The 13,817-nt window shown below is 36.5% G+C and overlaps 1 protein-coding gene across 1 annotated transcript; it reads right to left on the bottom strand.

The window, feature by feature from the left end:
- Positions 1-2,407: 2,407 nt before the first annotated feature.
- LOC114637378 (olfactory receptor 4C15-like) lies at positions 2,408-3,413 on the bottom strand. Its single transcript, XM_028785606.1, has one exon. The coding sequence runs from the start codon at positions 3,379-3,381 to the stop codon at positions 2,446-2,448; it is 936 nt and encodes a 311-aa protein (XP_028641439.1). The 5' UTR covers positions 3,382-3,413; the 3' UTR covers positions 2,408-2,445.
- Between the last annotated feature and the right edge of the window lie 10,404 nt (positions 3,414-13,817).

Below are 13,817 nucleotides of genomic sequence, written 5' to 3'. Positions count from 1 at the left end.
ATAAGAGCCTGATATGGATGTCTCCTCAGAGGTCTTCAAGAGTCTGACATATTCAGAGGCAGATGCTCACAACTAGCCATTGAACTGATAATGGGGTTCCCAATGGAAGAGTTAGAGTGAAGACTGAAGGAGCTGAAAGGATTTGAGACCCCATGGGGAGAGCAACAATACCAACCAAACATAGCTCCCAGGGTCTAAACCACCAGCCTGGGAGCACTTAGGGAGGGATCCAGGGCTTCAGCTGAATATGTAAGAGTGGAGGGCCCTGCTGGGGATAGGTGGAAGAAGAGATCCTTGACCTCATGAAGGCTGGGTGCCCCAGGGGGTGGGAATTTGAGGGTGGGGAGTTGGGAGTGGGGGGGGTAGTTAGGGGTTACATCAGCAGAGAAGAAGGAGGGGGGTGAGTGCATAGGGGGTTCCTGGGTGGGTGGGGGATGGGGTAAGGGGATAACATATGAAATGTGAATAAAACTTCCAATAAAAAAAAGAAAAAAAAAGAAAAAGAAAAAAAAAGAAATACCCTATAAATTTACCATAGTTCAGTTGCTGACATACTCCTCATCTCTCTTATGAGTCTCAGAATTTCTCATATATACTAACTACCTCTCATAGTGCTAGAAGCTGTGAGGTAAGCTATCAGAGGATAAAGCTAAGCATCAGTCTCACCAAACTGTGATTCCCTGAAAGATTTGATAATTATTGACCTGGACAAGTTATGTCCACTTACCAGTAAGTTATGTCCACAACCATAAGTTACGAAAGTAGCCAATGACTATCCAGGTGCATTTAAGACCTTCCCTACCAGAGTGAACTCATGCCTTGCACTAACAATAACCAGTGGTTACATAGGTCATAGGTCCTATGGGAAAGCCTCTTATTATTCTCTTAAGTGGACATAGTATTAAATGACCCAACATTAGGCATCTTTCAACTCCCTTTTTCTCTTTTTCTCAGTATGCAGCAAAACTTCTTGCGGACTCCCATCCTCTCTGCTTCTTACACTCTTTCATCCTCCTCTTCTGCAGGATTTCCTGAGCACTGAGGAGGATTTGAAGGGAACATCTCATTTAGCATTTTATGTTCCAGGGACTCTCTCACATACCATTTAGTGCTGTGTGTTTGTGTGTTTCAAGGATCTCTCTCTTTCTCTCTCTCTCTCTCTCTCTCTCTCTCTCTCTCTCTCTCTCTCTCTCTCTCTCTCTCTTTCTTTCTCTCTCTCCCTCCCTCCCTTCCTCCCTCCCTTTCTCCCTCTCTCCCTACCTCCACTGTCTATCTGTGAATCTCTATATTTGCTCCCATCTGCTGAATGAGGAAGCTTCTCAGATGATGGCTGAATAAGGCCACTGACGTATTAGAAGAGCAGAATAGCATTAAGAGTCATTTTATTCCTATTTTTAAATTTATTTATTGAAAACAGTGACACTTGTTTTTACTATAGGTCTTTAGGTTAAAATCTGTTGCCTTGATTATTTTCCCTCTGAATTGGTAGGCCACATATGCTCAAGATGTTACTTTCTCATAAAGAGTACTGATGAAAAATGATTCCCAAATTCCTCCTTCTTGTTGAAAAGGAGGTGCTATGGGTGACAAAGGACAATGAATTAGATGATTCAAGAACACCTAGAGGTGAGGTCCTGTTTTTGCTCCTCTCTCTGCATTTTAAGGTTCTGAGGTCTCATAAACTCATCTTTTCTTAGAAAGATTTCTCTTTTCCTTCTCATAATTTCAAATGTACTTTATTTTGTCAGACAATTTTTAAAATGAAAATACTGAGAATTTGAAGAGTTCTACTAGCTCCAAAGGGAAGAGTAAGAATGCCAACCATTCTACCATTCTAGTTTTAAAAGCAAGAGTCTCTTTGATTCAGCGAAGTTTAAAATTGAACTGGTTTTAATTATTATATAACAATATTGAGTAGCAAAGTCAGAGTAAAATCTTGAACAGAGAAAAACAGTTTTCTCACCTCAAAATTACCGTACATCGTAGTAACTGATGTCTTGTTTTCAGAATGAGTTAATAAATGCCATACTTATACAAATCAATATTAATGTTTTTATTCTTTGCTTTTAGTTTTCTATGTTTAAGTTTTTATGTGTGTTCTTATATGTATGTGTATCTATTATGTGGTATGAGACATACATATCTGTATATATGAGAGGTGGACAATATTTCTTTCTATACACATGAACTTAGAGCCAAAAGAGAGCACTTATGATGGCTATCTATGACATCAAATCTCATTCCTTTGTGCCTAAGTCTCCACTAATCTTTGAACTCACTGTTGTTGATTAGTAGTCTGGCGAACTCATTGATCATAATATCATGAAAATTGAGTTAAACCTGGAGTGATACGGCTGGCTTCTGACATGGATTCTGAGAATTCCACCTCATATCATAATTAGCAACTACTCTTACCCATCCCCTCAGCACTGTAAGTATACTATTTTAATAGTTATCAGAAACTACTTTAGATCTTCTGCACATTTTCCTAATGGCATTCTGGATTTCCTTATTCCTGAATGTGTAAACCATAGGATTGAGCAGTGGTGTCAAGACATTGACAAATATGACCACATATTTCTCATATGGGAATGGTGATGTAGTTCGTGCATATATTAATATGCATGGGACAAAGAACAAAACAACAACTGTAATATGGGATCCACAGGTAGAAAGAGCTTTAAGTCGTCCTTCAGAACTATGGGATCTCAGAGAGAACAAGATGACACCGTAGGAGACAAGCAGCAAGGAGAAGATAATGATGCAGATAGAGCCACTATTTGCAAACACCAAAATAACAAAAATGTGTGTGTCAGTGCAGGCAAGCTTGAGTAATGGGAATAAATCACAAATATAATTGTCAATAACATTGGGTCCACAGAACGGTAGCTGCAAAGTAAAGATAATCTGTGTAATAGCATGTAAGAATCCCCCTGCCCAGGCTACCCCCACCAAAACACCACAGAGTCTCCAGGTCATGATGGACGAGTAGTGAAGGGGTTTGCAAATGGCCACATAGCGGTCATAGGCCATAGCTGCCAGGACGATGACCTCCGCACCAGTAAAGAAGTGAAAAGCAAAGAGTTGTGTCATGCAGCTTTCAAAGGAGATGGTCTTTCTCTCATAGAAGAAATCTAAAATCAGCTTGGGTGTGACAACAGTAGAAGTGCAAGTATCCAATAAGGACAGGAATATCAAGAAGAAGTACATGGGAGAACCCAGCAGTGCAGGGCTGTAGATGATGGTTGCTATAATCATCATGTTGCCCCCAACTGTTGCTAGATACACCAACAGAAATACAACAAACAATATCTTCTCAATTTTGGGATTCTGAGAAAGCCCCAAGAGTATGAACTCATTGACAATGCTCTGGTTTTCCATGATTCTCAAAAGAAAGGTGAAAGCAAAATATGTTCATGTAAAAATCTGTAACAATAATAAAAAATGTCATATAAGTTTATTATGTGTCAATCATCATTTATTGATTGATTTTATAATCATTTAAAACAGAATATTTAAAATTAAAGAGTATAGTTGTGTGATATATAGAATTGAGACATAAAATTATTGATTACTTAAAATTAATTACATTTTGATATTAAGGATAAAAAAATCTTAAAGTATCTCCTATTACTTGGGTTAGAGGATAGAAATAGTTTACCTTTGAAGTGCCCATTTTTATCACTTTTTATTGATCTGAAATATTAGAAAATAATTGTACATGTGAATAAAATACTATAACTTATGAATTGTATCAGGCCTTCAAATGCGATGACGCAGGAGTGTGGAGCCTACTGTGGCTGATTGAAGCATTGCCTAATTAGCAGATAGGAAATAAAAGGCAAATTGCAGTTCGATGCTCCTAACATTATGTTTCTATTTTAAATTTCTTTAAAAGTACAAGATAGATCGGAACTTCAGATAAATTAATTTATTATTTATAATAATGAAATAGCTGTGGTGTGGGTCAGTATTACAAATCAAATGAATATATGTTAAAAGTGGTAAAATATCCCTCTTAATTCATCATTTTAAAACATGATCAAAAGTTTATGAAAATTATGCTGTTGTCATGGCATCAGGGTGAGGCTGCTGAAAAAGTAAATAACTGCTCCTCAAGACTCAACTTTATAATCAATGTAAGGGGAAGGGTGGTTGTTATTTATGTCTGTAAAAATTACACTAAAAATTTAAAGTACAGAAAAAGAACTTATTAATTCAGGAATTTAAGAAACAGAGCCTTCATGCCGACAGGTCTTCATAGAATCAGGAATTATGAAGGGATTTTTCTTAGTGAGGATTTTATTTCACTGTTGTTCTCTATAGTAGCCTCTCTATAAACATTAAAGCATCTTTTTATGTTGTCTCTGTTATGAATGACATATATATTTATAACATAAAAAGAGTAAATACTTATTCAGAAGATGATAGACCAGTTACATACGGAAATTGTGGGCAACACGTAGCTGAACAAAAATAACTTGTTGAATATAATGTAAATTCTTAAGATTTAATTAATTGGCATTTACTTATACAAAGTTAAGTTGTTTAAGAAAATATTCTATAAGGCATAATATAATGCATGATATAATTTTATATTAAGTATTCATAAAACACATTCATAAATAGCTTATATAGTCATCTCTAAGTGTTATGTGGAGGAGCAAATGGAAAATGTTAAAATACCATTCATGTTAACATGTCCTTACCATAAAAAGGGCAATTTATTAATTTGAACACTTAGCTACCTTACTTATACACAGCTGATCCATAAACACTACAGAAGTAGTATAGCTCACTATCATCTGCAATCTGAAATTTGTATCTATCCACAAGCAAAAGCCAAGGGAAGAACAGTGTAAAAAGTACTTTATGAGTGATTGGATCAGACAATGATAAAAAATAATTGACAGAGAGATTAATTTACATATTATCATTCAGAGACAAAGCAGAAAAGGCAGAGACATGCAATGAGTAAGAAAAAAACAGGGCATGCTACACATGCTTGAATATGTCATTATGAAACTGCATTTCTTACAGTGATGTCAGGCATATGTGGGAGAGGAGGTCCTGGGTCCCGTGAAGGCTGGATGCCCCAGTGTGGGGGAATTTGAGGGTGGAAAGGTGGGAGTGCATAGGTGAATGTGGGCACATCCTCATAGAAACAGAAGGAAGAGAGATGGGATAGGGGGTGTCTGGGGGGGGAATGGGGAAAGAGGATAACATCTGAAATCTAAATAAATAAAATATCCAAATAAAAAAATAAAACAAAAATAAACAGGGCGTGCTATACATGCTTGAAAATGTCATAATGAAACATGGCATTTCTTACAATGATGATACTTTGGAAATAAAAAGGGAAACTTCTCTAGATTCCTGAGATTTACATTCATATACAAATCCTTGCCATTTTCTGTAGCATTGATCAGGTTATGACCCTAAAAATGTATAAGCCTTAGGCTTCAATTATAAAAGTTGATTTCAGCAATAGTGTCAGGGTTTGGTGTCTGCAGTAGGGATGGATACCTAGGTGGGGCAGTCTCTGATGGCCTTAACTTCAGTCTCTGCTACATCCAAGAAGTGCAGACAGGAGCCTGATGTAGCTGTACTTTGAGAGGTTCTGCCAGCACCTGACCAGTACAGATGCAGATACAGCCAACCATTGGAGATAGCCCAGAAACCTCAATGGAAAAGTTAGAGGAAGGACTGAAGGAGCTGAAAGGGATTGCAACCCCTAGGAAGAACAATATCAACTAACCTGACCATCCAGAGCTCCCAGGGACTAACTCACTAACCAAAGTGTATACATGGAGGGACCCATAGCTCCAGTTATATATATAGCAGAAGATGGTCTTATCTGGCATCAGTGGGAGGGGAGGCCTTTGGTCCTGTGGAGGCTTATACCCCAACCTAAAGAGATGCTGGAGCAATGAGGTGGGCATGGGGGGCTTGAGGGGAGCACCCATGTAGAGGCAAAAGGGAGGGGGCATGGGATGGTGGGCTTTGTGGAGGGGAAATCAGGAAGGGGGACAACATTTAAAATATAAATAAATAAAATACACAATTAAAAAACTGGTTTAATTGGAAGCTCTTTTGTGAAAATCACATAAAAAATAATGGTGATAGCTTAACGGTGGTGGCACATGCCTTTAATCTCAGCATTTAGGAAGCAGAGGCACATGTGAGTTTGAGACCAGCCTGGTCTACAGAGCAAGTTCTAGGACAACCAAGGGTACATAGTGAAATCATACCTCAATCTCCTCTCCCCATATGATAAAATAATAAATACAAGAAAAGAAATTATGTATTAAAAATAAGATGCCCTATAGATTCACACAGGGCTTATAGGGTAATTATGGTTTCAAGTCTTGTACTTGCATAGCAAAAGCTCACAAATGATTTTCTTTATTTTATTCACAAAGTAAACTGTTTCATTTCATTGAGTGCAGTAGGATAGGATAGCTTTAATGCACAATAGATTCTAACATTCTTAATCTGTAGTACAGTGTGTTTCCTCCCATATCTACCCACAGGCATTTCTGTTAAGAAGAGGTTTTTAAATACTTTTTAGTGGGTGCTTCTAATATATAAAGAGAAGTGAATATGATTACAATAAATTATGTATATGCATAAAATTAACTTTATGTTCTATTGAAGATACTCAGTAGTTCTTAACTAATGACACAACCATTTCTGCATTAAAGTGTTTCTAACATGTAAGTTACAGCATCCAGAATGGAAGTAAAGTGTAATCAAATTTATGATCATAAAGTTTATGATATTATCATTTAGAAGTTAACCGGCTTAAACTAAGGAGTAGTCTGAATTGAGTTACACAACTCATAAAAGGATAATAGTTGAAATTCAGTCTAAACAAAAATAAAATTTGCTGTGTAGTTGAGGCAATTGTGTACCTGTATACTTTATTGTATTGTGAAACACATACATGGCAAAACATTGTGACCATACTTAATGAAAGGGGTGATAGCCTAGAACCTTCTATACATTTTTGTCTGTCCTATTCAAAATTAAACTACATAAAACTGTTAAAAATAAATTTTAAATATTTACTTTCTCTATGTGTGCTTCTAATAGAAGAAGTAAATATGTTTGCAATAAATTGTGCACATGTGTGAAATTATCTAAAAATTAGCAAAATGTATTTTAAAAGTAGGTAATCAAGAATTTGGCATGTAAAAGCCATGAGCAGTTGAATCATCTACAGCCTCAAAGATTTTGGGCAAAGAATGATACATGAGAGTTTTATATTTTAGAAGAATTGACAAGGTCAGATGTAGCACACCCTGAAAACTAATCCATCATGTAGCTTCTGATGACATTGAACTACCAATCGTTATGTTTCACCTCTAAGTACTGAGATTACAAGCCCCAAAAGGAACATGTGAATATAAATGTCAACATTATTTTAACCAGTGCCAGCATATCCAAAGTAAGATGAAATATTAATCCATCTAAAGAAAATGTCTTTTTATAATCACATTTTAAAATATATTCAGTTACTGGGATACCACTTCATTCATGTGGACATTTAGAATACATATTAAAATAATTACAGACCACTAAGCATGTCTTCATTTTGAAATAGAACTGATTCCATACCCAAAATTGTATTCTAAAAATTAGATGGGAAAATTTTACAATAGAATAATGAATACTGAATGAATACTGAAATACTGAAAAATAAAAAAGGCAAACATTCATAAGAGATAAAATATGCAAATAAGACTATTACAAATTGCTATCACATGACTGTATAAATAAAACTAATTATAAGACAGTAAAGATGAAGTATTTTAAAAGTTTAAGAGAGAAAATAAAATGAAAATGAAATGTTCATTTATATATATATATATATTAAATATATTAGATAAATTAAATATATAATATATTCAAGGTGACATAAAATGGTAGATTTTATTTGTAGTAAATATTTTAATCAAAATACTTAAAATTAAATATTATGATTACACCCATAAAATTAAACTACAATTTGAAGCTTGAAGATCATTCACAAGATTAACTAGAAGTGGACAAAATGAGCTAACATAACAGGCCATCTTATAATAACCATTTTAATCTATTGTCACTTTTGCATGAATGACCATACCATGGATTCATACTCTCCCACTTAAAATACTCTTTGATATCAAATCCATACTGTCATGTAGGGATCAATTCATTTTCTCTATAGTTCTGATATTCTGTGTGACTTTCTGTCCTTTAAGAGTCATGCACTTCAAGATTCTGTATCTGTTTCTGATCTGGCTCAGGGATCCTTCACAGCACAAACTGAGGCCACCAAGCCATTACCTGAGCAGTGACCAAAAGGAGTGTGTCTCCCTGATTCTACCATCCATATCATGTACTGTTTCCTTTCCATTCAAAGTTATAGACCCAATATATCGACCTATAGTAGAATATCTTTGCTATCTATGTAGTGTACTTATCACACAAAATCATCAGAGTGATAAGTAGAATGGTTATTATTATAAAGTGTTTTTAAAATGCATGCCAACAAAATACTATTACTATGAATGAAGAAATTCTATTTTAAATTGTCTATCTTTACCTCTGTGTACACGTCTTAATTCTTCTGAGAATGTCTTCTTTTCAGTAAATGACACATTACTTGCGTGTGTTTGTGGCTAAGCAAGTTCCTTTCTATATGACTCTCTAGGAAGGCTGTTCTCTTCATGTTCCTAATCACTTTTGTTTCTTCTTAATATTGCTCTTTAATTTCCCTAAATGTATAAACTTTACTTCTCTTACTAGTTCTGAAGTATAAAGGAAATAAATGTGCTTTTTCTTTTCAGATTTCTTCTAATGAATTTCTGAAGCTCCTCTTTGACGGCTTGGTGATTAACTTCATTTTAAGAGTGAGACCAAGCCACAAGTACCAGCACCAAAGCAGTTCAGTACTTTAGCTGTTTAGATTTCCTGGTCAGTTCTGAGATTAAACCTAATGCTTATGAGAAATTAAGCGGAAATGGTTAAACCAGAAGACTTTACTTTGTGACTTTCCAAAAATATTTCTATTAGCGACATTCTCTGTACCTCGTTAGGTGTATTTGTGGAAGTAGAACACTTTGAATTTACTATCAGCACATCTATAAGGTGGGGGTAGTGGGAACATTTCAATTTATTAAACCCTTGTGCCACACATTTATCACACAAGCTCAAAGCTTTCAATCCAACCATCCAAATGCAGTTATCTGTGCTCTGTGAGCACTTGATCATTGTGAAGAATTCTTATATTTCCTCATGTGTTATTTTATTAACTTATAACATCAGTCACAGAATCTTTATTAAGGAAAGGATCTAAGTACTTGGGTTTATGTTGTTTTCTCAAAAACAAGTAGTTACGAAGCAAATAGACCCTGGTTGTACTAAGCACAGCACACTGCCCACAACACCCAATTGTTAAATCACTATATCACAAATTAAAAATCATTTCTGAAAATTTTTCATATGCCTGCTATACCTCACCAGATGTCACTTCTGTGAAAAATCTGAGAATATCCATCCTTTCTGGTCAGTATTGACAAAGATTCTCTTCTTGTTTCCACCCGTTCCTTTGGCATCTGAGGGAAATAGGAAGGATGTTCTGATAGTGAGAGTGGAGGATGTTATCTCTGCTTCTCAAGCGCTCAGTTCACCATGGTTGTTGAATGAAACATAAATTCCTCCCTTGCTGCATCTAAAATTTGAAGAAGTTTCCCTGAGACGTGTTGAACCTATGAGATGAGTTTTTGTCTCCAAGGATTTGTAACATTCCCCCTCCTGCATGAGATACCAAGATATAGTTCTATGCATTTTTTAAAACTTTTTTACTTCTGTCTGTAGAGAATCCATTAAGCCCTGAGTTAGTGAAATCTTGAAAGAATGTGTATTTTTGACATAGGTACTACCATGCAGAGGACTCCAAGGCACACTATCTATGGATGTTGGCAAAGCATTCTCACACAAGTTCAGAAAGGCAAAAACATGCTCTTTCCAAGTACAAGTGTTCATCAATGTAGGAACTGCAGCTTTGTCCTCCCTGATGTTTACAGCCTAAGACCACTCATCTACAGAGACCTCCTACAGAGATGAGCTAAGCCCCCTCCACTGTGCACTGTACATAACAAACACTCTAAGGTTCAAAGTTGTGGGGATGGTAGTAAGTTCAGCTTTATCAGAATACACGTCTCACCTGACCCTAGCTTTTCTGGGTGTATATGCATGTCTGTCTTCATTCCTTTGCTGCCTTTAGACAAGGTTCTAGGACTCAAGCCACATGCAATATGTACACCTAAAATTATGTTGTTACTTCTTATGATAATTTTTATTTGTTATTACGTTCTCACATCATAAATACATACGTACATAAATACATCTCACAGCATAAAATATAATTTTTATGTGCACAATTGGGAAAACTGCTTTTTCCAGAAATAATAAAGCAGTTATTCTATAAGGAAATATACATCATTTTAGGAAACACTATCAAAAGAGTGTTAAAGAAGTATGTTATGTATATATATATTATCTAAAGACTCTTTATTAAAGAAGTATGTTATGCATAAATATATATGGTATATATTAATAGGATTGTCAATTATTACCTCTAAGAATACTTTTTACATTTTACTTTCTTTTATAATGTTATATATTTATATAATGTATTATTTTATTAATCATCTCATTTGTTTACATCTCAAATAATACCCCACTTCCTGGTTACCCCCTCCATCAGCCCGCGATCTCACATATGGCCTCTCCCTCCTTTTTGCCTGTATGAGATTGCTCCCCCACCCACCCACACTCTCCCACCCCACTGCTCCAGCATACCCCTACTCTGGGATATCACATCTCCCCAGGACCAAGGGCCTCCCCTCCTGTTGCTGTCTGGCAAGACCATCCTCTGTTACATATGTACCTGGAGCCATGAATCTCTCCAGGTACACTCCTTGGCTGGTGTTCTAGATTTTGGGAGAACTGGGTAGTCAGACCAGCCTGTGTTGTTCTTCCAATAGAGTTGCAATTTTCCTAAACTCCTCCAGTCCTCTGACAGCTCCACCACCAGGTTCCCTGATTTCAGTCTGATGGTTGGCTCCAAGTATTCATATTGCATTGGTCAGTTGCTGGCCAGACCTCCCAAGGAACCTCCAAATTAAGTTACTGTCTGCAAGCACCTCTTGACCACAGAAACAGTGTTGGGTTTAGTGTCTGCAGATATGATGTATCCCAAGGTGTGGCCAACCCAGTTTGGCTTTCCTTCAGTCTCTGTTCCATTTTTTTGTCACTGTTCTTCCTTTGGACAGGAACACTGGGTTAAAAAATTTTGAAATGGGTGGGTGGCCCCATCCCTCAACCAGGGGCAGTGCCTATCTACTAGAGGTAGTCTACACAGTCTCTATCTATCTCCCCCTTATTTGCGCAGGACAGCTAAAATCATTCCCTTTGGGTCCTGGGAGCCTCACGTTTCTATGTTGTCTGGGACCCTCCAGTGTCTACCTCCAGTTCCTCATCCCTCCTGCCACCTATTTTCTGTTAGATTTCCTGGTCCTCTGTACCTCTCTCCCACCTCCTCCGGTTTCTGATACAGCCACCCTTATTTCCTTCTCCTTCTTTCTTTTCCCTTGTTCCCCTCTCTTTCCATCTCCCACAATTTTCCTGTCCTCCCTCAATGTAGGACTGAAGCATTCACACCCTGGTCTTCCTTCCTTCTACACTCCATATGGTTTATAGGTTGTATCATGGGCATTGTGACCTTTTGGACTAGTATCCCCTTATTATTGAGTACAAACCATGTGTGTTCTTTTGTGTCTGGGTTACCTCAGTCAGGATGATATTTTCTAGTTCCATCAATTTACCTAAGAATTTCATTAAGTCATTGTTTTTAATGGCTATGTAGTACTCCATTCTGTATATGTTCCAAATTTTCTGAATCCATTCTTCTGTTGAGGGACATCTGGTAGTTTCCAGCTTCTGGCTATTATGAATAAGGCTGCTATAAATGTAGTGGAGCATGTATGTCTCCTTGTTTTATGTTGGAGCATCTTTTGGGTCTATGCCCAGGAGCAGTGTAACTGGGTCTTCAGGTAGAACTATTACCAATTTTCTCAGGAACCACCAAACTGATTTCCTAACTGGTTTTACTGCCTTGCAGTTCCACCAGCAATGGAGGAGTATTCTTCTTTCTCCACATATTTGCCAATACCTGCTGTTACCTGTGGTTTTGATCTTAGCCTTTTTGACTGGTGTGAGGTTGAGAGTTATCTATTTAGCTCTGTACTCCACTTTTTAATAGGGTCATTTGGTTTTCTGGAGTCTACCTACTTAAGTTCTTTGTATGTTTTGGATATTAGCCCTCTATCGGATGTAGGGTTGGTAAATATCTTTTTCAAATCTGTGGGTTGCCATTTCGTCCTGTTGATGTGTCCTTTGCTTTACAGAAGCTTTTCAATTTTATTAGGTTCCATTTTTTGATTCTTGATCTTAGAGCATAAGCCATTGGTGTTCTGTTCAGAAACTTTTCTCCAAAGTTTCTGCCAAAGTATTTGAGACTCTTCCCCAATTTCTTTTTTATTCGTTTCAATGTATCTAATTTTATGTGGAGGTCCTTGATGCATTTGGATTTGAGCTTTGTGCAAGGAGATAGGAATGGTTCAATTTGCACTATTCTTCATGCAGACCTCCAGTTGAACCAGCACCATTTGTTGAAAATGCTGCCTTTTTTTTCCACTGGATGGTTTTAGATTCTTTGTCAGAGATCAAATGGCCATAAGTGTGTAGGTTCATTTCTGGGTCTTCAATTCTATTCCATTGATTTACTTACCTGTTTGTGTACCAATACAATGCAGTTTTTAACACTATTGATCCATAGTACAGCTTGAAATCAGGGATGGCAATTCCCCAAAAACTTTTTTATTGTTGAGAATAGTGTTCACCATCCTAGTTTTGTTGTTGTTATTGTTATTCCAAATGAATTTGAGAATTGATCTTTTTAACTCTATGAAGAATTGAATTGGAATTTTGATTGGAATTGCATTGAATCTGTAGATTGTTTTTGGCAAGATGGCCATTTTTACTATATTAATCCTGCCAATGCATGAGCATGGGAGATCTTTCAATGTTCTGTGGTCTTCTTTGATTTCTTCAGGGATTTGAAGTTCTTTTCATAAAGATCTTTTACTTATTTGGTTTGTCACACCAAGATACTTAATATTATGTGTGACTATTGTGAAAGGTGCTATTTCCCTAATTTCTTTCTCATCCCACTTTTCCTTAGAGTAGAGGAAGAGGAAGGCTACTGATTTGAGTTAATTTTATATCCAACAACTTTGCTGGAGTTGTTTGTCAGCTGTAGAAGCTCTCTGGTAAAATTTTTGGGGTCCCTTATGTGTACAATCATATAATCTGCAAATAGTGATATTTTGACTTTCTCCCTTCTAATTTGTATCCTTTTGATCTCTCTTTGTTCTCCAATTGCTCTGCTTAGAAATTTTAGTACTATACTGAACATGTAAGGAGAGAGTAGGCAACCTTGTCTTGTCCCTGATTTTAATGCAATTGCTTTGAGTTTCTGTCAATTTAGTTTGATGTTGGCTATTGGTTTGCTGTATATTGCTTTATTATATTTAGATATGCACCTTGAATTCCTGCTCTCTCCAATACTTTTAATATGAATAGGTCTTATATTTTTCAAAGGCATTTTCCAGATCTAATGAGACGATCGTGTTCCCCCCCCCCCTTTGAGTTTGTTTTATAGTGGATTACATTGATGAACTTTAGTATATCGAGCCATCCTTGCA

Source organism: Grammomys surdaster, unplaced genomic scaffold, assembly GCF_004785775.1.
Source record: "Grammomys surdaster isolate TR1022 unplaced genomic scaffold, NIH_TR_1.0 125284, whole genome shotgun sequence".
Classification (NCBI taxonomy): Eukaryota; Metazoa; Chordata; class Mammalia; order Rodentia; family Muridae; genus Grammomys; species Grammomys surdaster.
Note: the sequence above shows the minus strand (reverse complement) of the source record. Positions and strands in the feature narration are given on the sequence as shown.

Bases quoted from the DNA above. Each gene is read 5' to 3' on its own strand.
- LOC114637378 (XM_028785606.1), bottom strand. From the start codon at position 3,381: ATGGAAAACCAGAGCATTGTCAATGAGTTCATACTCTTGGGGCTTTCT.